The sequence below is a fragment of the Hyaena hyaena genome, unplaced genomic scaffold, assembly GCF_003009895.1.
Source record: "Hyaena hyaena isolate Hyena2069 unplaced genomic scaffold, ASM300989v1 scaffold_564, whole genome shotgun sequence".
NCBI lineage: Eukaryota > Metazoa > Chordata > Mammalia > Carnivora > Hyaenidae > Hyaena > Hyaena hyaena.
The window spans coordinates 976,864-1,000,818 of record NW_024081195.1 but is presented as its reverse complement, the minus strand read 5'-3'; the positions used below and the strand labels follow the sequence as shown (position 1 = coordinate 1,000,818).

At 38.7% G+C, this 23,955-nt stretch overlaps 1 protein-coding gene across 2 annotated transcripts in view; it reads left to right on the top strand.

Annotated features, from left to right (window-relative positions):
• ITGA2 (integrin subunit alpha 2) overlaps positions 1-23,955 on the top strand; it is a 109,186-nt gene that overhangs the window by 11,255 nt on the left and 73,976 nt on the right. Inside the window, exon 2 of one of the 2 annotated variants that reach the window (XM_039256208.1) lies at positions 18,120-18,240. The exons of the other annotated variant lie outside the window; for it this stretch is intronic. Within the exon in view, the coding sequence (XP_039112139.1) occupies positions 18,120-18,240 (121 nt within the window). The remainder of the gene's footprint in view (positions 1-18,119; positions 18,241-23,955) is intronic. 2 annotated transcript variants of the gene reach the window in all.

Here is a 23,955-nt window from a genome sequence, read left to right as displayed (position 1 = left end):
GATATATGTACCTTTTATATGAAAATAAACAATTTGGGTTTTTTTGTCACTTGATATCTTTTATATATGCTTTTCTATATGGGCTTCGTATTTACAACTTTGCATTAATGCATCCGGCCATATCATGGCTAACTATTGTTTCATTGTTGGATATTTAGGTTGTTTCCTGTGGGCTTTTTCCCCTACTGTAAATAATGTGGCTATAAATATCACTGTACAAGAAGCTTTTTCTTTCCTTTTTCCTTTCTGACAGTTTCCAGAGGAGGCATTACTGAGCCAAAAGTTATGTGTATTTTTTAGCTTTTGTCGAATATTGAACAGTGTAAGTATCAATAATGTGTGAATTTATAAATTTCACCAACATTAAGAATTTAATTTACTTTTTGTAGTGTTTTTTTTTAAACTTTTTATCAGTTTGGTGGATGTAAAGTGATGCTTCCTATTTATTTTAACTCTCATTCTTTATATTTATCAGGGTGTACTTTTAAAATTTATTTTTATTTTTTTAATGTTTTATTTATTTTGAGAGAGAGATAGAGTGAGCAGGAGAGAGACAGAAAGAGAGGGAGACACAGAATCCGAAGACAGGCTCTAGGCTCTGAGCTAGCTATCAGTACAGAGTCCGACTCGGGGCTTGAACCCACAAGCCACAAGATCATGACCTGAGCCGAAGCCAGAGGCGTAACCGACTGAGCCACCAGGCGCCCCCATCAGGGTGTACTTTTGAAGTTACTATTTAAATATGCCTATCTTTTGAAAAATATATGTAGATTAGAATATTCTAGAATTTAGGCCTAGAATAACATCAAAAGATCATCTAATAAGTGCCTCAGTTTTATAATAATCAGTTTTTGAAATGAATAATGCCCAGGATTCTAGCCTACAGTGTGCTGTCCATCATTTCAAAAGGCTCTTTAGAATTTCTTCTGAAAATCTCTTTGACAACCCCTGCCTCTCCCCCACTAACTGGGTCATCTATTTCCCATAGACTGATTATAATCTATTCCACTTGAGAAGTGGCAGTCCTCTGGTTAAGATTTCTGTTCTTCCATGGGTCAGACCCTTTAGGGGAAGAGAGAAGACATTCTGTTTGCCAGAGCACTTGACTATGAGTGACTTATTTGGAGATTGTTCTGGTTAGCTATTGCCATGTAATCTATCACTCTAAAACTTAGTGGCTTAAAATGACGACTATCATTTGTTATCTCTCATAATTTCTTGAGTAGGACTTTAGGAATATCTTTGTTGGACAACTGGCTTGAGGTTTTTCATGTGGTTACTGTCAGATGGTAGGCAGCTCTGTCTCTTCATGTGGCCCCATCAAGTGGCCTTGCAATTATGGCACTCTCTGATAGCCTGACTTTTTTGTACGATGATTCAGGGATCCAAAGGCATGTGTCCCCCCCAACATACTGGCAGAAATTGCATGTTCTTTTCTAACCTAGACTCAGAAATCCTGCAACTGCTTCTGTTCATCAAAGCAATCACAAAGTCTCACCAAGATTCTGAGGGAGGAGATTTATTCTCTTGATGGGAAGACAGATTTTAATTCTGTAGTTCCCAGACAGATTTTAAAACCACCACAACTTAATCAACTTAATGGTAATTACAAGACAGTTCATTGTTTGCATCAGAGCTGCTCGACATGGGCATTATTGACATTGGGGCCAGATAATTCTTCCAAGACAGGGGGGTGTGGTGGGGGTGGGTCGAGGGGCTGTCCTGTGCACTATAGGATGTTGAGTGGTATCACTGGCCCATCACCCACTAACCGCTAGGAGACACCACCCCCCACCCAAGCATAACAACCAAAAATATGTCCAGAAATTACAAAATCCCCCAAGGGACAAAATTCTCCCAGTTGAGAGCCACTACACTAAACAAACATGAACAGGTATACCTCAGAGGTAATGGGGCTTCAATTCTAGACCACTAGAATAAAGCAAATATGGCAATAAAGTGAGTTAAGTAAATTTTTGGCTTCTCAGTGTATGCAAAAGTTATGTTTATACTATACTGTAGTCTATTAAGTATAAGATAGCATTATGTCCAAAAAAGCACATACCTTAATTTAAAAATACTTTATCACTAAAAAGTGCTAATCATCATATGAGTTTTCAGCAAGTCATAATGACTAATCATAGATCACCATAACAAATATAATAATGATAATGGAAAAGTTTGAAATATTGCAAGAATTACCAAAATATGTCACAGAGACATGAAGTGAGCAAACGCTATTGGAAAAATGTAGGCAATAGACTCGTTTGACACAGGATTGCCACAATCCTTCAATTTGCTAAAAAAAGAATGTAACATTCGTGAAGCTCAATAAAGTAAAGTGCTATACAACAAAGTGTGCCAGGATTAAGCACATTTAATGTGCATGGCACCACAGAGAGAACTCCAGCCCTGAAGAGTAAACCAAGTGCCATTGTTCTGAGTGACTTTGCTTATCGCAGGCAAACTATTCCCTACCTTTCTGGGTCAATGGGAGGACCAAATAAGATTATGAATGGAAAAATATTTTGCAAACTGGAAAAACATATATAAATATGTTTTTATATATATATATAAAAATATATAAAGCTATTTTTTTAAAAATCCATATACCTGGTATTCATCTATTTTGATCATCATTCATGTATTGAAGAGACCTGTTTAAGGGTCCTTTCTGTAGCGCCTAACCTATGGCAGCAGCATCGGACCTGGGGGGACTTGGAGGATTCAAGGCAGCCCCTCAGGAGCTCTGCTTTTCCATTTCTAACATCACCTGTGGAGGAAAAAGGTAGTACCTAGATCCTTACTGAAAGTAGTACTTAACATTGAAAACCAAGTCTTTCAAATTTGTTTCAATGTTTTATTTATTTGTGAGTGAGATAGAGTGGGAGGGGGGAGGAGCAGAGAGAGAGGGAGACACAGAATCTGAAACAGGCTCCCGGCTCTGAGCTGTCAGCACAGAGAGCAATGTACTTTGAAATCATGACCTGAGCTGAAGTCGGACATAACCAACTGAGCCACCCAGGCACCCCTATGCTGAAAAAGTCTTTTAAAGAAAAATTTCATTTTTCTTTCTTACTGAAAGCAAGTAAATGTCCTGCCGCTATAATCCAAAAGCAGCTATAAGGGTCACTTTATCTTTTGGATTTTGCACTACCTTTTTTTTTTTTTTTTTCTAAAGGACTATAGTTATAATAGAACTTAAATCTGTATACAATATGTGGTCATTTCTAGAGCACCTATAATTTCTATGTTTACTTGCTTTGGGTTTTTTTTTTTTTTTTAGGGGCAGGAGAGGGTTTCTACATTATTTCTGCATTTTTTGTCCTTTTAGCCTGAAGACCAATGCTATTGAAAATGAGTTCCTGTGGTTGTGTGTGTGTTCAAATGATCTAATGTGACCTATGACCATTTTTCATTGTCATGCATATTCTAAGTAATGATTAGCTACACTTCAGAGTTTGAAGTCTGTTTTCGAAGTTTAAAGTCAGGATCTGAGTAACCCCGTTTCCTGCTTGTGTGGCTTCCTGGAGGATCCACCAACTGATAATATTTTCTTGGCTTTTGTGGTGCACTCTGAATATGCCTCAGCAAAATGCAGCAATGTGACGCTCTCCCACCCATTCTACAGCAGTTCGCAGAAACTTAAATGGAAATTCATTTAGGATTTCTTTTCATGGTAGAGGTGAAGGTGGGATCACAAATTGGTATGCCTTTTTAAAATTTTTCAAAAAATATGCTATCCTCAGTAACATATAATGACATTAATAGTAAATAAAATAAGCAAAAACAGCTGTCTTTACTAAGAGCTCATCATTTGCTAGGCACTGGATGGAGAGTTTAAAAAACAAATTTTTTAATGATTATTTATTTTTGAGAGGTGGGGAAGGGGCAGAGAGAGAGGGAGATACAGAAACCAAAGCAGGCTCCAGGCTCCAAGCTGTCAGCACACAGCCCAACCCAGGGCTCCAACCCACGAACTGTGAAATCATGACCTGAGCTGAAATCCAGCGCTTAACTGAGCCACCCAGGCGCCCCTGTGTGAAAAGTTTTATATGCACTGTCTGGTCACAATGAGGTAGATTTATGTATTGTATCTACTTCACAGGTGAAGAAGTGGTGGCTGATTTAGGATGTGGAGCGTGCTCAAGGTCACTGAGCTATTCAAACCCTAAGCGTTGAGGCACTATGAAACACTGTTGGTCTTGCTCAGTATGCGGATTTTTCAGTTTAAAAAAATCCATGTACATTAGCACTGGCATTCTTCTGCTACCCCATCACCCCCTAAAATAGTCCTTCTTTTCAGGATTCTCCTATAGGTAGATAAAAACCAATGTTGAATGTTCTCTAAAATTCTAGTACAAAATGAAATATGTATGTATATTTGTACATGTGTGTACTTATATGTATACGTATTTACTAATCTACCCTGTAATCCATCTATTTGTATATCTTCTCAGTAGCCTGCATTCAAGCATCTTGCTTTGAGCCAATCCAGAACTCATATTTATTAACTCAACTGGTCTTTATTGATCTCCCATTATATATATGTTATTGTTAGGTAGAAAGGTGAAACAAAGAGCAGTTTGTCAATTCAGCTGATTATTATTGAGTCACAACCATGTGCTGGGCACTCTTCTGATTACTGGGGAATAGCACAGTGAATAAAACAGACAGATTCCCTACTCTTAGGGACAAGGACAGATATACCATACAGCCAGTAAAGCTGATGCTTCAAGGACCCTCACAATGCACACCACTTTCCATGTGTTCACACAGCCTGCTATGCAAAAGTTGAGGTCACTGTCTCTTTTGTACCCAATGTAATACATTTCAACAAAGATATCAGCAAAAGAACTGGTTGAGAAAAGTCACTAAGTCAAAGAGTTTCTGGATTACTCCCTGTAAAGAACTGTCAAGGGAACTTAAAATATTATAGCTCCTGTTTGATCCTGGAAGACAGTCCTAAACGTTTACATGACATTATGAATAGGAGATATGGAAATGAAGGGAAATTTTCTTAACTTTATATAGTAATTTTTTTTTTAATTCAACTTACTGGAGCACCTGGGTGGCTCAGTGAGGTCAGTGTCCAACTCTCTGTTTCAGTTCAGATCATAATTTCACAGTTCTCGGGTTCGAGCCCCACGTCAGCCTCCAGCAGAGAGCCTGCTTGGGATTCTCTCTCTCTCCTCTTTCTCTGCCCCTCCCCTGCTCATGCTCTCTGTTTCTCAAAATAAATAAATGTTAATAATAATAATAATAAACCTAAAAAAATAAAATTCAACTTACCATGCCAAAAAATATTGAATACATTTAGACAATATAATTTTATAAAATTGTTGAAGTGAAGAGGTAATTAAAAGATAAAGAGCCAAAAACTATAGGAAAAGGGTGCTACAGAAGTATGTCAGGCAATCAGCAAAAATGTGTATTAGTTTTTCAGATTTTTCAGCTTTTAAAAATATGTAATTTCCTAGGATTGTTTTCTCATTCTTATTAAGTATTTAATACCTGAATTCAGTTTCATAATTTTATCGTTTTTTTCCTTAAAAAGTCACTCTGCCCTGAATTGTAGAAGTTTCAGTTCCAACAAAACTTAGATCTCCCCATACAGATTCCAATGAGGGAGGCAGACAAATAAAAAAGATAGATTTCCAACATGTGAGGTAGTGATGCATTATTAAAAATACAGCAGAGTAAGGGAGATAGAAAATGCTGGGCAGGGGTGGGAAACGGGCATGTATTATTTCACACGGGGCTCTGTGTTAGTTATCTATTACTACAGAACACATTACCATAGGCAATGACTTCAAATAATATACATTTATTATCTTACAGTTTCTGTGGGTCAGGAACTTGGGCCTGGCCTCACTGGGGTCCCCTGCTTCAGGGTATCTCATAAAGCTGCGTTCAAGGTGTGGATCAGGCCTGGGGCTTCATCTGAATGCCTACCTGAGGAGAGATCCACTTCTGCCCACTTTGGTTGTTGGCAGGATTCATTTTCTCTTGGGCTGTTAGGCTGAGGGCCTCAGTTCCTCACTAGCTTTCACTGGAGGCTGCCCAGAGTTCCTCGCCCTTTGGGTCTCTGCTTCATCAAAGATAAAGAAGGAGTTGCATCTGTTAGCAAGACAGAAGTTACAGTCTTATGTAATGTAGTCGCAGAAGTGATACATCCTAGGGCATTCCATTCTGTTTTGAATCTTCACTTTTATTGGTTTGAAGTCACAGGGGAGAGGATCACACAAAGACATGAATAACAGGGGAGGTGTATCACTGGAGGTCACCTGACTACCACAGGTAGTGAGGAAAGACAGCTCTGATAGACTGATGTTTGATGAAACACAAAGGCAGCAAGAGTGAACTTGACAATTTCTGGGAAAAGAATATTCCATGCAGAGGGAACTATGCAAGAGGCTAGAAGTCAGCATGTGTGACAATTTCTGGGAAAAGAATATTCCATGCAGAGGGAACTATGCAAGAGGCTAGAAGTCAGCATGTGTGACAATTTCTGGGAAAAGAATATTCCATGCAGAGGGAACTATGCAAGAGGCTAGAAGTCAGCATGTGTTGAAGGAAAAGCCAGAGTCCAGCTGAGTGAGCTGAAGGAATACGACAGGAGGTGAGATCAGACAGGTGGAGAGGGAATGATGTCACAGCTCTCCAGGAGGAGCTCACACAGGAGGCTGGTGGAGTAACTTTTCAAGGCAGTCCACCACAGTAAGAAATACAAATCGCGAGTATCAAGGGAGTTAGAAGAAGGGTGTATGTAGGCATGCATTGGAGAGGAAGACCAGAACCAAAGTTTATAGAGAAGTGGCCTGTGAATAGAGATTTAATAGAGGAAATATTCACTTCAGTTATGCCTGTTGTTTCCATACATTGCCTCAGGATATGTGAGGCATATCTTGTTACTGAGCAAGTTATTCGGCAGGCATTGACTTGCTAAGAATGCTATTCTGTGAGAGAGGGCGAAGGAGGATTTCTCCTTTCACACAGAAGGAATTTAAGAATAAAATGTGAAAATAGAAAATGAATAGAGGATTGGGCATTCCCATTCCTCTAGGCCACTAGGAGACAGTGAGTCTGCCAGATGGCAACTCACCCTCCTCATCTTTATGAAAAAAAGAGAATCCATTGAGTTCTCAGGAAGTACTAAGTCATAATGAGTGAATTTAAGAAGAATTTACGGTAGACTTTTGAAGATGTTTATTGCCTGCAAGATCAAAAAAGGTGAAAGGCCCTCAAAATCATCTACGTGCCACAGCAGTCCAAGGCTTGATGCAGTTATTTTGTCAGGGAAAAACTTTGAATTTTTTTTCACACAAAATGTGAGCTTAAAAGATATAAGTGGAATTAGTATATATCTCTCCTGTATTTAGAAATGCACATGCGTGGACTGGCAGAATTATCGTTCAAACTCAGAAGAGTAAATGAAAAATCTTTGGTATAATCTTTCTCCCTGTCTCATTCTGCTGGGCCAGCCATTAACAAAATATCACAGACTGGGTGGCTTTAACAACAGAAATTTATTTTTCTCACAGTTCTGGTCACCCAAGATCAAGGAGCCATCAGAGTTGGTTTGTGGTGAGACCTCCTTTCTGACGTGTGGCCTGCCGCCTTCGTGTGTCCTCACACGGCCTTACCTCTGGGAGCACATGGAGAGAGAACTGTCTGGTACTCTTCCTTTATGTGGACACCAGTCTTGTCAGAGTAGGGTTCCACGTTATGACCTCTTTTAACCTTAATTATCTCCTTAAAGGCCCTATTTTTAAATATAATCACACTAGGACTTAGGATTTCAATAGAGGAACTTGGGGATTGCAATTCATCCATAACACCCCTTTAGCCTTAATAATATATTAATGGACTTATCTCTGGCCATGGAAGTGATGCACATATTTCTTTAATATGAGTACAGAGTAGTTGTCAAATAAATGATACATGCATATACTATTTGTTTTCAAAAAAAAAAAAAAAAAAGTAGACACAAGCCATTAGGCAGGGAAGTATTACCTAGATGTTAGCCAGAGTCTCTCTGCTTCTAAAAATTGTGATAAGACTCCTTCAAATCCCTATTCCACTCTTGTAGGAGAATTCAATGCTCTCCCAAGATTTTTCTGAACTCCCAGGAGGTATTCATTTTCATTGTCATTCAACCTCCAACTTCCTGACTGTGGAGTTTTTGTTCTCCAATCTGTCAGGGCTAGAACTTATTTTGCCCTATGTACAAGCTAATACGTTAGCCTATTACTGTTTCATTGATGCTGACAGATGACACGAGATTCCTGAGTTGGAGACAAGGACTTTATTACTCACCATATAACAAGCAGCATGCTCATGAACATGTTAATATCAGTAACACTTTTGCTTCCCCATGAAGTCTCATGGAGAGTATGTGAAGGTGTCCAAATGGACGCTGGTGTACACGCTAAGTTGCATTAGGAACTGTGGAACAGTTCCTCTGTGCACAGAGGAACCTGTATTTTACAAAAAGAAGTCAGCAAGCCTTTTTTTTTGTCCTGGAGGAAGATATATCAAGGCTGTTCACTATACACATACATAACCCTGAAAAATGGACCAGGTAAACAGCAGTCAGGATCTTACATTCTTGACTTACCTCTTGTATAAAGTTGAATGGTCGTCCCCAAAAGTTATGTCCTCATTCCCAAAACTCCACGAATATTACCTTGTTTGGATAGAGGATCTTTGAAGATTGCCTTTCAGAGACTGTTGGTAGAAACGTGAATGTTGAAACCACTTCTGGTGAAGTTCTCAGAAGGAAATGAGGAACCCACTATCAGAAACTAGAGGGAAGGTAATCCTCGTTACATAGTGGCATAAAATTTATGATGTGTCCTCCAGTTGTGTAGAAAGCGGAACTTTCAAGCAATGAATATACTGTTTAGCTGAGGAGATTTCCCAGCAAAATGTTGAAGGTGCAGCCTGCTTTTTCCTTAATGAATGTAGTAAAATGCAAGAGGAAAGAAACTACTCAACAAAATAGAACAGTACTTAATGATATGAGACTCTCTCAGCCTATCTAGGTTACAAAAATAAAAGCTAATATTAGGAGACTCATTGTTAAGAAAGTGTTGCTCTAAAGAGAAGGCCGAGGGTGTGGTTGAAAATTTTTGCAGAACACAGTAGGCATGTGATTCACAGTTCCTCTCAACCATCTCAGCAGAGGCAAGGGATAGAGGTGGAGTTATCCAGGAGAGATCTGTGGAGAGCTCTCTTGTGTAATAGCCTAGATCCCCAGGAGGTACACAGGGGACCCATAAGCTTTTAGGAATGTCGTTTCAGCAGAAATGCTGTCACCTTGGACTGAAGGGGATAAAGAAGCAGAGGCCAGTAGAACTGTTGTAGGCCAGAGGAGAGTGCTTTGAGCAACAGAGGATTATTTTCAGGTCTTGAAACCTAATGGAATTTGACCCGCTATGTTAAACTTTCTTGGTACCTGTGACCCTTCATGCCTTCTAATTTCTTCTTTTCGAAATGGAAATGTCTGTCACATACCTATTACACCACTCTATTTTATTTTTTTAATATAATTTATTGTCAAGTTAGCTAACATACAGTGTATAGGGTATACTCTTGGTTTCAGAGGTAGATTCCTGTGGTTCATCACTTACGTATAACACCCAGTGCTCATCCCAACAGGTGCCCTCTTCAATGCTCATTACCCATTTTCCCCTCTCCCTATACCCCACCCCCAATCAACCCTCAGTTTGTTCTCTGTATTTAAGAGTCTCTTATGGTTTGCCTCTTCTCTGTTTGAAACTATTTTTCCCCTTTGCTTCACCCATGGTCTTTTGTTAAGTTTATCAAGTTCCACATATGAGTGAAAACATATGATATCTGTCTTTTTCTGACTGACTTATTTCACTTACCATAATACCCTCTAGTTCCATCCACATTGCTGCAAATGGCAGGACTTCATTCTTTCTCATTGCCAAGTAGTATTCCATTGTATATATAAACCACATCTTTATGCATTCATCAGTGGGTGGACATTTGGGCTCTTTCCATAATTTGGCTATTGTTGATAGTGCTGCTGTAAACATTGGGATACATGTGCCTCTATGCATCAGCACTCCTGTATCCTTTGGATAAATTTCTAGTTGTGCTATTTCTGGGTCATAGGGGAGTTCTATTGTTAATTTTTTGAGGAAACTCCACACTGTTTTCCAGAGTGGCTGCACCAGTTTGCATCCCACTAACAGTGCAAGACGGTTCCCATTTTTCCATATCCTCACCAACATCTTTTGTTTCCTGAGTTGTTAATTTTAGCCATGCTGACTGGTGTAAGGTGGTATCTCAGTGTGGTTTTGATTTGTATTTCCCTGATGATAAGTGATATTGAGCATCTTTTCATGTGTCTATTGGGCATCTGGATGTCTTTTTTGGAAGAGTGTCTATTCACGTCTTCTGCCCATTTCTTCACTGGATTATTTGTTTTTTGGGTGTTCAGTTTGTTAAGTTCTTTGTAGATTTTGGATACTAATCCTTTATCCAATATGTCATTTGCAAATATCTTCTCCCATTCTGTCAATTGCCTTTTAGTTTTGTTGATTGTTTCCTTTGCTGTACAGAATCTTTTTTTTTTAAATATTTTTATTTATTTCTAGGAGAGAGAGAGAGACAGCATGAGCAGGGAAGGGTCAGAGAGAGAGGGAGATACAGACTCTGAAATAGGCTCCAGGCTCTGAGCTAGCTGTCAGCACAGAGCCCAACGTGGGGCTCGAACCCACAAACTGCGAGATCATGACCTAAGTGAAAGTCGGACGCTTAACCGACTAAGCCACCCAGGCACCCCATGTGCAGAAACTTTTTATCTTGATGAGGTCCCAGTAGTTCATTTTTGCTTTTATTCCCCTTGTCTTTGGAGACATTTCAAGCAAGAAGTTGCTGCGGCTGAGGTCAGAGAGGTTGTTGCCTGTTTTCTTCTCTAGGGTTTTGACAGTTTCTGTCTCACACTTAGGTCTTTCATCCATTTTGAGTTTATGTTTGTGTATACACCACTGTATTTTAGAAGCAATTCATTTTCAAGTTTCATAGACCCACAGATGGAGAGAAATTTTGTCCCAGGACAAATCACACCTGGAGACTCACCTGCACCTGATTTAGATGAGAGCGTTTCTCCTGGACTATCAAGGCCGGTTTCCTGGGAACCAATGTTGTTCCCTAAGTGTGTTGCCCCGCATCTTGGTGACTGCTCGACCTTCCGTTGCCCTGCAATGCCTGCCTCACTGTCCTTTGCCGTTGCTCCTGCCAATCTTCTGCAGCCTCTGAGAAGAATCAGTTTTTATACTTATATATAAAATGATTAATTTGGATTTTATTTTTTATTGACATGCAATTGACATAAAATATGTTACTTTCAGGTGTACAACATAATGATTCTATATATGTAGATATTGTGACATGATCACCACAATAAGTATAGTTAACATCCATCACCAACACAAATGCAGAGGTTTTTCTTAGGACAAGAACTTTTAAGATCTACTTCCTTAGCAACTTTTAACTATACAACACAGTGTTACTAACTGTACTCATCATGCTGTACCTTGCATCTTCATGACCTATTTATTTTACAACTGGGAGAGGTTTTATGTTTTCTTTTCAATTAATTTGTTTATTTTGAGAGAGACAGAGATAGTGTGAGTGGGGGAGGATCAGAATGAGAGGAGACAGAGAATCCCTAGTGAGCTCCTCCCTGCCAGTGCAGAGCCTGACAAGGGGCTTGAACTCAACAAAAGTATGAGATCATGATCTGAGCCGAAACCAAGAGTTGGATGAGCCAAGAGGTGCCCCAAATTCTTATGCTCTTGTTTACTGTTTAACAGAGACACTGGCCCCCTAAAATGCCAACGTACATCTGCAGGAATGGGTCAGAATGTAATCTAATCACCCTAGTTAAAAACGCCCCACTCTTCCCAAATCTACCTCGTTCTTTTGGCCTTGATTCTCTTCTCTTAACATGAATTTCTTCTCTGATATTACCCTGGACCTTTCTGCAAATGAAAACATTCCATGAAAAGCCTGCTCCACCAGCCCTTAGATATGCTTAAACTATGCATTGGCCACACAAATTAGACCCTCCTTCTGCCATCTTTTACTATAAATATATGTCATTAATCTCTTACGATGATATTTTGGAAGTCAATAAACTTCCTCTGCCAAATTTTTGGGGGTGAGTATAGAATGACCTGTTTTGTTTTATGCATTATTCTCTGCTCTTCTTTTCAAAAGATTTTGTTCCTATTTGAGCCTCACTACATTTTGGGACCAAAACTGGGTTAATTATATCTGATCCCTAAACATATATTTCTCTTTTGAATTATCCTGTAATTTACAATTGGTTTCCAAAAAAAAAGTGGGAGGATGAGTTTCATATTTGCTGAAATGAATTCTTAAATTATTAAGGTTTCCCCAAAAGCTATTTCACAGATGAGCAAGAATTCCCCAGGCAGAAAGTTCTCTAAAGATTTTTTAAATGAAAAAAAAAAAAAAAAAAAAAGAATTCTGCATTAATCAAGTTGTGCTTATCTAACTGGTTTGCCTTAGTGTATTTAAAGGGCAACAATCCAGGTTATAATCAAAGATGATTGTGGACATAGTGAAGATTGGTTAGACATTCAGGGCATACAGGACTTATATTTGCAGTAAATTTTAGTGAGATTGACTGAAATACTTGGACTTCATTATTGTTAACTAATGCACATCAAGGTCACTCTTAATAAATATTTTGAGTATGTTGCACTATTGTTGCATTCACAGGCATTCACCTAAGGAAAAGGAGGGAAGATTTACACTTTTGGTAATAATATGCCCCTGGCAGGGCCAAGTTCAATAAAACTCAGTACATCTAATGTAGAGCTGGAAATGTATAAGTTAGTGAAATAATCTATGACTTTCTGTGCCAATTTTTTAAATTACATACTCTTATTCTTCACATCTCTATACTACTGAGCAGGATATTGTTTGTGCCTGGGATGACCTTTGCCTTCCATTTTATGTAGTAAGTTTCAGCTCATCCTTCAAGGTCCAAATTAATTGCCTCCTCTTCTGTGAAGGCTTCAAGCTTAGATTTACCCTCTTTTCAACTTTTCATTCAGAGTTCTTTATAGTTCTCTGAAATTTAATACTCATCCTTTTATGATGTATTAGTTTTTTACTCTTATTACCAGAATGAAGCTTAATGACAGCAGGGGTATTGTCTGTTTTGTTCATTGTTATATCCCCAGGACCTAGAAAATTCCTGGCACAAAGGAGTTGGGTAAATATGTTGTGAATGATTCATTTATTAGTAAATATAGACATATAGGCATGGTTGTGGGGGAAGGGAATATAATGAACCAAATATGGTTGTTATTTTCCATATTATTCAATTAAGTTATGAGATAGACATAGAAACATATTTCTATACAAATTGGACTTTAAACAAGGAATAGATATTAGATTAGACAGAATACTTACATTAAGTTTATAAGCTAATTATCATAGGCTAAGTGTGAAATGATGACATAGATAGTGAGTTGTAAATATTTATTTGAAGAGAAATAAGTATAATGAATTGAGATTGTCCAGATTTATCAAAAGAGGCACGGTCTTGGAGGGAGAATTGAATTAGCAGGAAAGAAGCGATTTGGGATCAATGGGATAAGGGATGGTGACGGGAAATGACATATTTTGTGAGAAAATGAGCAGACCATTGATGAAAGAAGTTCTGGACAGTAAGGCTGAGAAAATGAGCCAGGCCACGACGTCGTGCTCAGCCACCAGTTGTGTGACATTGGGCAAGAATGGCATCTAGCTTTATTTATACAATGGTAATACTAGCTTCATTTTGCTTTTTCACGAGGTTTCTTGGGGCATCAAATGAATAAAAATGATTCTGAAAGAAGTAAGCAGACATAACCATTAAGAAATAGTATGATACAAATTGGAATACACATTATGGTTTAAATAATAGAGGAAAGAATGTTGGAAGGAAATATATTCAAATTTACTGCACTTGAATTAAAATGCTATGACTATGAGTGAGCTTTCTTCCCCTAATTTTCTCTATATTACAGATTATCATTGAAGAGCATATATTAAGCAAAAATTCATTTCATTCAGCAAATATTATACTAGGTGCTGAGAAAAATAGGAGTGAATAAAATAAATAAGATCTGAGCTCTCAAGGAGTTTAGGTCTTACAAGCAGAGACAGACACAAAACAATGCAGACACATAAGATCATTTCAGATAACTAGTGCTATGATAGTAGTCTATTGATGGAGTAGGATGTTGCTGATAGATAGAGGAGTCAGGGGAAGTCTCTCTGAAGAGAGCAGAGACCTGTTTGACAAAGCCTAAATAATAAACAGATTAGATGCTGAGTTGGGAAGAAAATGTTGTAGACAGTGGGTCAAGCAGCTGCAAAGACCATAAGCAGAATGAGCTGCTTGTGCTCAAAGGAAATCCAGTGTGGCTGGAACATAGTGAGCAAGGAGGATGGTGAAAGTGAATCCAGATACATAAGATCATGAATGACCTATGAAATCATGGGAAGAAAGCTGAATTTTATTGTCAGTGCACAGATAAGACATTGGGGTATTTCTCTAACAAAGCAAACAAGAATACACAATAGGAAAAAGGCAGTCTCTTCAACAAGTGTTGGGAAAACTGAATGGCAACATGCGAAAGAATGAAACTAGACCATTTTCTTACACCATACACAAAAATAAACCCAAAATGGATTAAAAACCTAAATGTGAAACCTGAAACCATAAAATTCCTAGAAGAAAACATAAGTAATAATCTATTTGACATTGCTGTGGATATATTTTATAGATAAGTCTCCTCTGGCAATAGAAACAAAAGCAAATTAAACTATTGGGATTTAATCAGAATACAAAGCTTCTGCATACTGAATGAACCATCTACAAAACAAAAAGACAACCCACTGAATAGGAGAAGATATTTACAAATGATATATCAAATAAGGGATTAATATTCAAAATATTAAAGTACTTATACAACTCAACACCAAAAAAATCCAATTAAAAAAGGGCAGAAGACATGAACAGATATTTCTACAAAGAACACATCCAGATGGTCAACAGACACCTCAAAAGATTATCAACATCACTAATCATCAGGGACACACACACACACACACACACACACACACACAAAACCGAACCCAAAACCACAAGGAGCTATCACCTCACACCTGTTAGAATGGCATTAATTAAAAAACAAAAAAACAAAAACAAACCAAAAAATGCAAGAAAAAACAAGTCTTGGCATAGATGTGGAAAAGAAGGACCCCTCATGCATTGTTGGTGGGAATGTAATTTGGTGCAGCCACTGTGGAAAACAGTACAGAGTTTCCTCAAAAACTGAAAGATAGACTTAACCATTTGATCCAGTCATTCCACTACTGGTATTTAACCAAAGAATACAAAAACACTAATTCAAAAAGATATGTACCCCAATGTTTACTGCAGTATTATTTACAATAGCCAAGATATAGAAGCACCCCAAGTGTCCATCAGTAGATGAATGGATAAAGATGTAGTGTGTGTGTGTGTGTGTGTGTGTGTGTGTGTGTGTGTGTATAAAATATTACTGTGGAATATTATTCAGCCATAGAAAAAAATTATATCTTGCCATTTGCAACAACATGGATGGACCTAGAGGGTATAATGCTAAGTGAAAAAGATTAGTCAGAGAAAGACAAATACCATATGATTTTGCTCATGTGTGGAATTGAAGTAATAAAACAAATGAACAAAGAGAAAAAGAGACAAACAGAAAAACAGACTCCTAAACACAGAGAACAAGCTGCTGGTTGCCAAACAAGAGGTAGGCAAAGTGGTTGAGGGGATGAGTGAAATAGATACAAAGGATTAAAAGTACACTTATCATGATGAGTGATGTGTATAATTGTTAAATCATTATACTGTACACCTGAAACTAATATAACATTGTGTGTTAACCAAACTTGAGGCTTAATTAATTAATAAAAGGCACTGGGATATTTTAAGTAGAGAGATGGAATTATCTGATTTATGTTTTTGAACAATATTTTATACATGTGTGTATGTATGTACATATACGTATATGTAATACACATATAGAAATATAGGTATAATATATATATATATATAGAAATTTATTTTAACTGCTAGATGACAAAATGAATTCCAGTGTGATTTCATGTCATTATATGATCTGCTGATGTCTAATTGATAGGTCTAATTCGTTAAAATGAGGTCATTATGGTCATATGTGGCATTTCCAGCATAAGACATTTGACATCATTTCCTGAAGATTTTACTAGTATATTAGAACATTGGTAACATTTTCAAATAGTGTTTGTCTCATTCTGCACAGTGGGATGAAGACAAACACCAGTATTGTTGATTGAAGACCCCAGTATTCTGTATGTCTATTCCACTTCCCTCCTTAATTTGCTATGTTATTCTCTTTTGCATTTTATTTCCTGAAAAATAAGAAAGAGCAGTGGTGCATATGAAAAATAGATGTTAAAGAGGAAAATCTGCAACTGTAGGGCTGTGTAGATTTTGCTACAGAGTATTTCAAAGTTACTTTTTGTCTTTCTCTTCCTGGCAGACCGTATTTTTAAGAAATAATAGGTTGAGCTCTCTTGAATGAACAAGAGACGGTACAACAGCTGTGGCACATAGAGAAGCACATGAATTACTTTAAGTTCCCAAAGTTTTTTCACTGACCTCGTAGTTCCTTCGGTGCACTCTGCATGTGCTGCTCTCGGAAGCGTGCAGGCACAGTGGAAGAGCAAGCCCTTTTCCTCCAGCCTTCCAGGGAAACAATAGATTGATGAAATACTGTGTACTTTCATTGCTACCCAGAAAGTGGGTTATTCTTTCATGAAAACACATATTAATGGAACTTGGATGTCAGTTTAAAGAGTCCACTCTGCCTTCAGTGTCTGCAAAAATAAACAGATCTCACACAGGATGAAGCATACTCCCACTCCTATAGAAGGTTAATATCCACACAGCCTTCTCCCTCCAGAATGAAGGACTGACAGCTATCGAGCATACTCTTTCCCCTCGTTACCTTTCCATCACAAACAAGGTTTTTCAAAAAAAGTCTAGCAAGGCTTTATCCTATCAACGTCTTTGTTGTTTTTGAAAATGATTGTTGTTTCTTGGGCATTCAGAAAGCTGCATCAAAACCCAAAACCACTTTGGACAGTTCTCACTGGAATAAAAGAGATAGGACACCATTCTCTACATTTTCATCCTCAAAAATGATCTCTTCTGAAAGTAAATGATACTATTTTCAAGGAGCTGTGATTTTTCCTCCTTCTTGGAGGTAACCAGCAGTGCTTTTCCAACAGACATTTCATATAAAGCCTGTGTCAAAATCTTCTTGGGAATTCAGGAGAAAAAGTAGATAACCCTCAGCCCCTTGAACAGCTTAGAGTTATTTAACAGTCCCTAGAGGTAATAAGTGGTTTAAGAATTAAAGCTGTTGAATCAGACGGCTCTGTGTCCAAATCCTGCCCTTACCCTTATTTCTTTCCACCTGTGAAACACACTTCTTTCCAGGAACTTTAGAAATTTCTGAAAAATAAATATAATACTAACGGTCATATCCTAGGGTTGTCTTGAGGATTAATGGGGTAATTAATCATGCATATAAAGTAGTTAGCCTGGGTGGCACCTGGGTGGCTCAGTCGGTTAAGCATCCGACTTCAGCTCAGGTCATGATCTCACAGTTTGTGGGTTCGAGCCCCCACATTAGGCTCTGAGCTGACAGCCTGGAGCCTGGATCCTACTTTGGATTCTGGGTCTTCTACTCTCTCTGCCCCTCCCTGCTCATGCTCTGTCTCTTTCTCTCTTTCTCTCTCTCACAAATAAATAAAACATTTTTTAAAAATTTTAAGTATTTAGCATGGTACCCAAGTTCCAAATAAGTACTTAAAAAGCAGTAGCTTTTTAGTGTTCTTGGTAAACACTAATAAGGGGAATAATTACTATATAAAGTTTTTTTTGAAGTGGCCTTTGAGAATATTACAAACCTATATTCACAAATTATAAATATGGACTATGTTTTCATTTTTCTTAATAGGCATTTTAAAATGTTGTATGGCATACAATATCGGTCTCCTAGGAGCAAAGATATTTTCCGGTCCTTCAAGTGAACAGTTTGGCTATGCTGTGCAGCAGTTTATAAATCCAAAAGGCAACTGGTAAGATCATTCTCTTTATGGTTTCAATAAAAATGCTAAATAAATTTAATGTTTGACTCCAACTGCTTGTTCATATTGGTACATGAATATATTATTAATGGATAGTCTTCAAATACCCAAATAAATAAAGGATCTTTCCTTGAGAGTTGATAACTTTCAGATTGATGATTGATAATTAATGAGATGGTACAATGGTACTGTTAAAAAACTAGATAGAAAACTTCCCCTAAGTATTCCATAGTAAATTTATAATAGCAGTTACCTTTCTCTAGTGCATTTGCCGTGTTCATTTTTGCTTAAGTGCTCCCAATTTTTTACTGCTGTGTAATGGTTACATTTTTTATTTAATTTAATTTTTTAAATTTTATTTTGTTTTTGTTTTGTTTTGTTTTATTTTATTTTATAGTTTATTATCAAGGTGGTTTCCATATAACACCCAGTGCTCATCCCAGCAAGTGCCCTTCTCCATGCCCATTACCCCTTTTCCCCTCTCCCCTACTCTGATCGGTATTTAAGAATCTCTTATGGTTTGCCTCCCTCCCTCCCTCCCTCTCCTTAACTGTTTTTTTCTCCTTCCCCTCCCCCATGGTCCTCTAGTAAGTTTCTCCTGTTCCACTTATGAGTGAAAACACATGCTATCTGTCCTTCTCTGACTTATTTCCCTTAGCATAACACCCTCGAGTTCCATCCACATTGCTACAAAAGGCCAGATTTCATTCTTTCTCATTGCCATGTAGTATTCCATTGTATATATAAACCACATCTTCTTGATCCATTCATCAGTTGGTGAACATTTAGGCTCTTTCCATGATTTAGCTATTGTTGAAAGTGCTGCTATGAGCATTGGGGTACATGTGACCCTATGCATCAGCATTCCTGTATCCCTTGGGTAAATTCCTAGCAGTGCTATTGCTGGGTCATAGGGGAGTTCTATTGTTAGTTTCCTGAGGAACCTCCACACTGTTTTCCCGAGGGGCTGCACCAGTTTACATTCCCACCAACAGTGTAGGAGGGTGCCTGTTTCTCCTCATCCTCGCCAGCATCTAGAGTCGCCTGATTTGTTCATTTTAGCCACTCTGACCAGCGTGAGGTGGTATCTCAGTGTGGTTTTGGCTTGTATTTCCCTGATGAGGAGGGTCGCTGAGTGTAATTTCATGTGTCTGTTGGCCATCTGGATGTCGTCTTTGGAGAAGTGTCTGTTCACGTCTTCTGCCCATTTCTTCACTGGATTATTTGTTTTTCAGGTGTGGAGTTTGGTGAGTTCCTTATAGATTTTGGATACTAGTCCTTTATCTGATATGTCATTTGCAACTATCTTTTCCCATTCAGTCGGTTGCCTATTAGTTTTATGGATTGTTTCCTTTGCCATGCAGAAGCTTTTTATCTTGATGAGGTCCCAATAGTTCATTTTTGCTCTTGATTCCCTTGCCTTTGGAGATGTGTCAAATAAGAAATTGCTGCGGCTGAGGTCAAGGAGGTTGTTTCCTGCTTTCTCCTCTAGGGTTTTGATGGTTTCCTGTCTCACATTCAGGTCCTTCATCCATTTGAGTTTATTTTTGTGTATAGTATAAGAAAGAGGTCTGGTTTCATTCTTTTGTGTTATGGTTACATTTAAACCATGGTTATATTTATATCAACTACCTTCATAGATATGGAAATATATACCATCACTGCTGGTTTAAGTTTCCCTTAAAAATAATGAAAATCAATGCAGGGGAAATCAGATGATTCTGAAAGTTGTCTTTAGGTAGAAGAACTATAGCTCCTCCCTTGCCAGTCTTGATGTCCACTGGTCACAAGAGTCCCGCCATTAGAACCTTATCTCCCTGTTGCTGCAGAAGGTTCCAGACTTACCCTGGAGCTTCCTTTAGATCCTTTAGAGTTCTTTCCCATGATTGAATGGCTATTTTTGGCTAATCAAATAGAAGCTATAATTAATAATCATTTTTTCTGTGTGAACTTTAAGTTTGATGCTCAAAAATTGAATTCTAAGAAACATTTAGAATCCAAATTGTTACATTTTCAAACATTCCCATCTGTGTGATAGGGAAACAAAGTTTAATGGCCACTCGAGAGGGTACTGTCTCAAAAGGTATCTTGGAGGAAATGAATCATGAGGTGGGTCTTAAGTGGAAGAGGTGAATAGTCAGGACAAAAGCATTAACTAATATGAGGAGACTTGGAAAGCAATGTATGTTGCATTTTCTCAGACATCCCAAAGGATGAGAACAGTCTGGTTGAAAACCCAAAAATCAGCAATTATTATCATTTGGGATATGAGAGTGCATCTGTAACAGTTATCTTATTATGCTTTCATAACCATATACTGTGGTTGTAGGCTAGACAGATGTTGTAGTTGGTATAATTTGACCTTGGAATCTAGCAGATGACCCACAATTTTACATATCCAGCCCCAATTCTTCCCTGAGCTGTGGACACACATAACAAACCTCACTACATTAATGCCTAGTAGACATACCAGGCTTAACATATCAAACTTAAACAAATACCTGATTTTCTGCACCAGCCGATGAGACCAAAAATCCTGACTCCTCTCTTTCTGCCACCACTCCATATCTCATTCATTAGCCAGTACTGTTGATGCCACCACCAAAATACATGTGATAACAGACCATTGGTTTCCCGCATCTTCCCTGTGGCCCCTGCTCAAAGCCAACATGAGCCCTTGTAGGTACTGCAGCAACTGCTTCTCAGCGTGCCTCCTGCTTCCCTTCTTACCCCTGTGAACTATCAGATACATGATTCTAATAATGTCACTGCCTAGGTTAAAACCCTCTGTGGCTTCCTATTGCAATTATGTGATATTATAATTCCTTAAAGGATTGTCCATGATCTGGTCTGTCTGCCCGTCCTGTCTCATGTTTTACCCCCTCACCCTTATTCCACATGAATTCTGTCTTTTGTCTGTCCCTTGAACACACTAAGCTCATCACCGCTTCAAAGCTTCTGCCCATGCTTTTTTCCCAGAAGGAGCAGTCTTCCCAGGATCTTCACTTGGCTGGTGGGTTCTCAATTTTCAGTCTCAGCTCAGATGTCTCCTCTTTATAGAGACCTTTCAGAGCACGTCCACATAAATGAGCACTTCAGCACACCTCCCAGCTACTCTCCTGCCTTCCATGCCAATTTCTCTTCTGTATAGTAGTTATTACTATCTAAACTCACCTTTATTTGTTTATACTCCCATTGTTTCTCTTTTGCCCTGTTTCTGAGTATGAGCACATTGTTTTTGTTCAGTGGTGTGTCTGGAACCCAAACTGGTGACTTTTTGACACCAATCAATAATTGTTTGCTGAATGACTGAATGAAAGTTCCATTTCCAAATTATTCACTTGAGGTACTCCACAAAGTGAATCATAGTAGTTTGACTTAAGTCTGAACTGAATGAGACCTTTGGGGGAACTCTGATCTTTTGCTTCATAAGTATGACCTTGCTGAGGACAATCTGCCAGCAAGCTTGAGGTTGTTCTCTTTAAGTGAAAGTTTTTCTGAGACAAGATAAGTCTAAGAGAAAGAGATACCATCAGTAGTAGATGCTATTAGAGACAATAAGCCTATGAATGATTGGAAGGCAACTCAACCACTGGCCACACTGCAGGTTGGAAGTTGAACAAGACCAACAGGGAAAAAATGTTGACTGGAATCTAGCAGGCAGAGTCCTGGGAAAGTGAGAAGCAGCCACAGCCCCCTTCTCCCTCCATGAGTCTCTCTGAGCATACAAAGCATTGCTAAAAGACAAATGTATTAGCAGCTTATGGTGAGATTCTGGTGCTGTTAGGGTTATGTCCAGACCAAGGACACTATACATTCCTAAGTCCTACTGTGGCCTTCTCATGACATTTCTGAAAGATGGATAAACACAGGACTATGGCTATTGGGAAAAAAAGGTACCACTCTATTATTGACTGGGCTAGAGCTTTTAACTCCGGTGTAGAGCTTTCTGGTAAGAAGTAATGATAGGCTTATCAAAGCCTTACTTCCCTCAAGCCTGTCTGAAACCAGCTGGTAAGAGCATACCCCAGAGCACAGGAAGAAGAGAAGAGAGGGTTTAGAGAGACTAAATCCAGTTGCAGTGCAAAGCTGGAAGGAGAGAGAACAAAAGCTGGCCTAGAATGCCAGTCTGTTCTGGCCTTGTTGAAGCAAAGAAGCAGAAGAAGCCAAGTCGTGGACATGATCTGTTAATCCACCACAGGCTGGACACTGTGTGAAGTGCCGAGTTGAGAACATGGGAATTACCTTTAAGAGGTGTGGAGTAGAGCCATAGAAAAAGATCGATTTGCAGAGCGGGCAGCCATGAGTAATGTCAGAGACGTAATAAGGGCCAACCCCGTGTGGTTAATAATGTCAATGTTAGTTCAGTGTCACTGATGGTGTTAACTTACTATTAAGGGCTCGTTTTCCCCTCACAAAGCCTGAGACACTCGAGGGCAAGATTTGCTCCTGGTCCCTCTCTCATCAGCCTGCCATAGGAGGCAGGGCTGTGACAGAAACCATGTGGTGGTGTTTCCCACTGCAGTGCCCGAGGGGGGCACGGTTAGGACAAGCACGCTCACGGCACTCGGGCTCAAGGAAAATAATACGAAACTTGGAATCCAGAATTGCCTATTTGTTTTGACGATTGGCATGGTGCCCTTCTCCACTCCTAATTTATGACAACTGTACAGACATTATTGAAGTAGCAGATGTGGAAAGGACTGTTTAAACATTAACTTGCCTCCTGATACTAGTCAAGTTAACTTTGGGCACAGAAAGGGGGATTACTGTGAATTCCTTTAATAACTGGGAGTCTTTTTCCTCTTAGACTTATATAACATACACACAAAACACACAAACATACACACACACACACACACACACACACACACACATCCCTTTATATTCTTTACTCTCTTACTGCTTGTTTTGAAGCTGCTGTTTGGGTAGTTTCCCCTCTGCTTTCATTGACTTTCTTTACAACTTTCTCCAGCTCTGTCTCTCAGCCCTTTCCTTCCTTCTGACAACTCGCATAAGCCTCTAGTCTGCATTTACTTAAATCACACTCCTTATTTTTCAAATACAACCTCAGCTTCCAAATGGTCCATGTTTCTAGCAATTTACAGGCATATTTTACATTGGGATGTACAAGATCTTAACAAAATGGTCTTGATGCTTCTCTAGTTTTATTTATTATACTTTTACTTCACTGTGGGTTTTTACTCTAGAAATAGTGATGATGTGGCTTTGCAAATTCTAGAGCTTCTTGAGCAGTCTCAAATAAGCTGGATAGTTTTATAAGCAAGGTTACCTCCCAGGCAGAGCAGCAGAGCACCCCTCCATCTGTAAGTAAAGCTGTGGTCTGCTCTCCCTTCAGTGTCTCATGGAGGCCCTCATCCTACACACAGGATGTTTAAATGTGGATTATGCAATTTTTATCAGAAGCAATTACACAAAGGATTGAGATATGTTTAAAATCATTTCCTGGAAACTTGTGGTGATATGCACTGTCTTTGTCTAATCTGAAGGCCTGTCCCATGAATAGTGTGAGCTCATTATATGACTCAAAAACCTTAGAACCCTACAGCCACTTGTGTAACGAGAACTGTCTAGGAATGAGGGGTATTTCCAGTGGGAGACATTTATTCTACTTTGTCGGCAAGGACTAGTATGTGCTTGTTCCTTAAGAAGAGAAATAAAATGAACATGAGCTATGGCCAATAA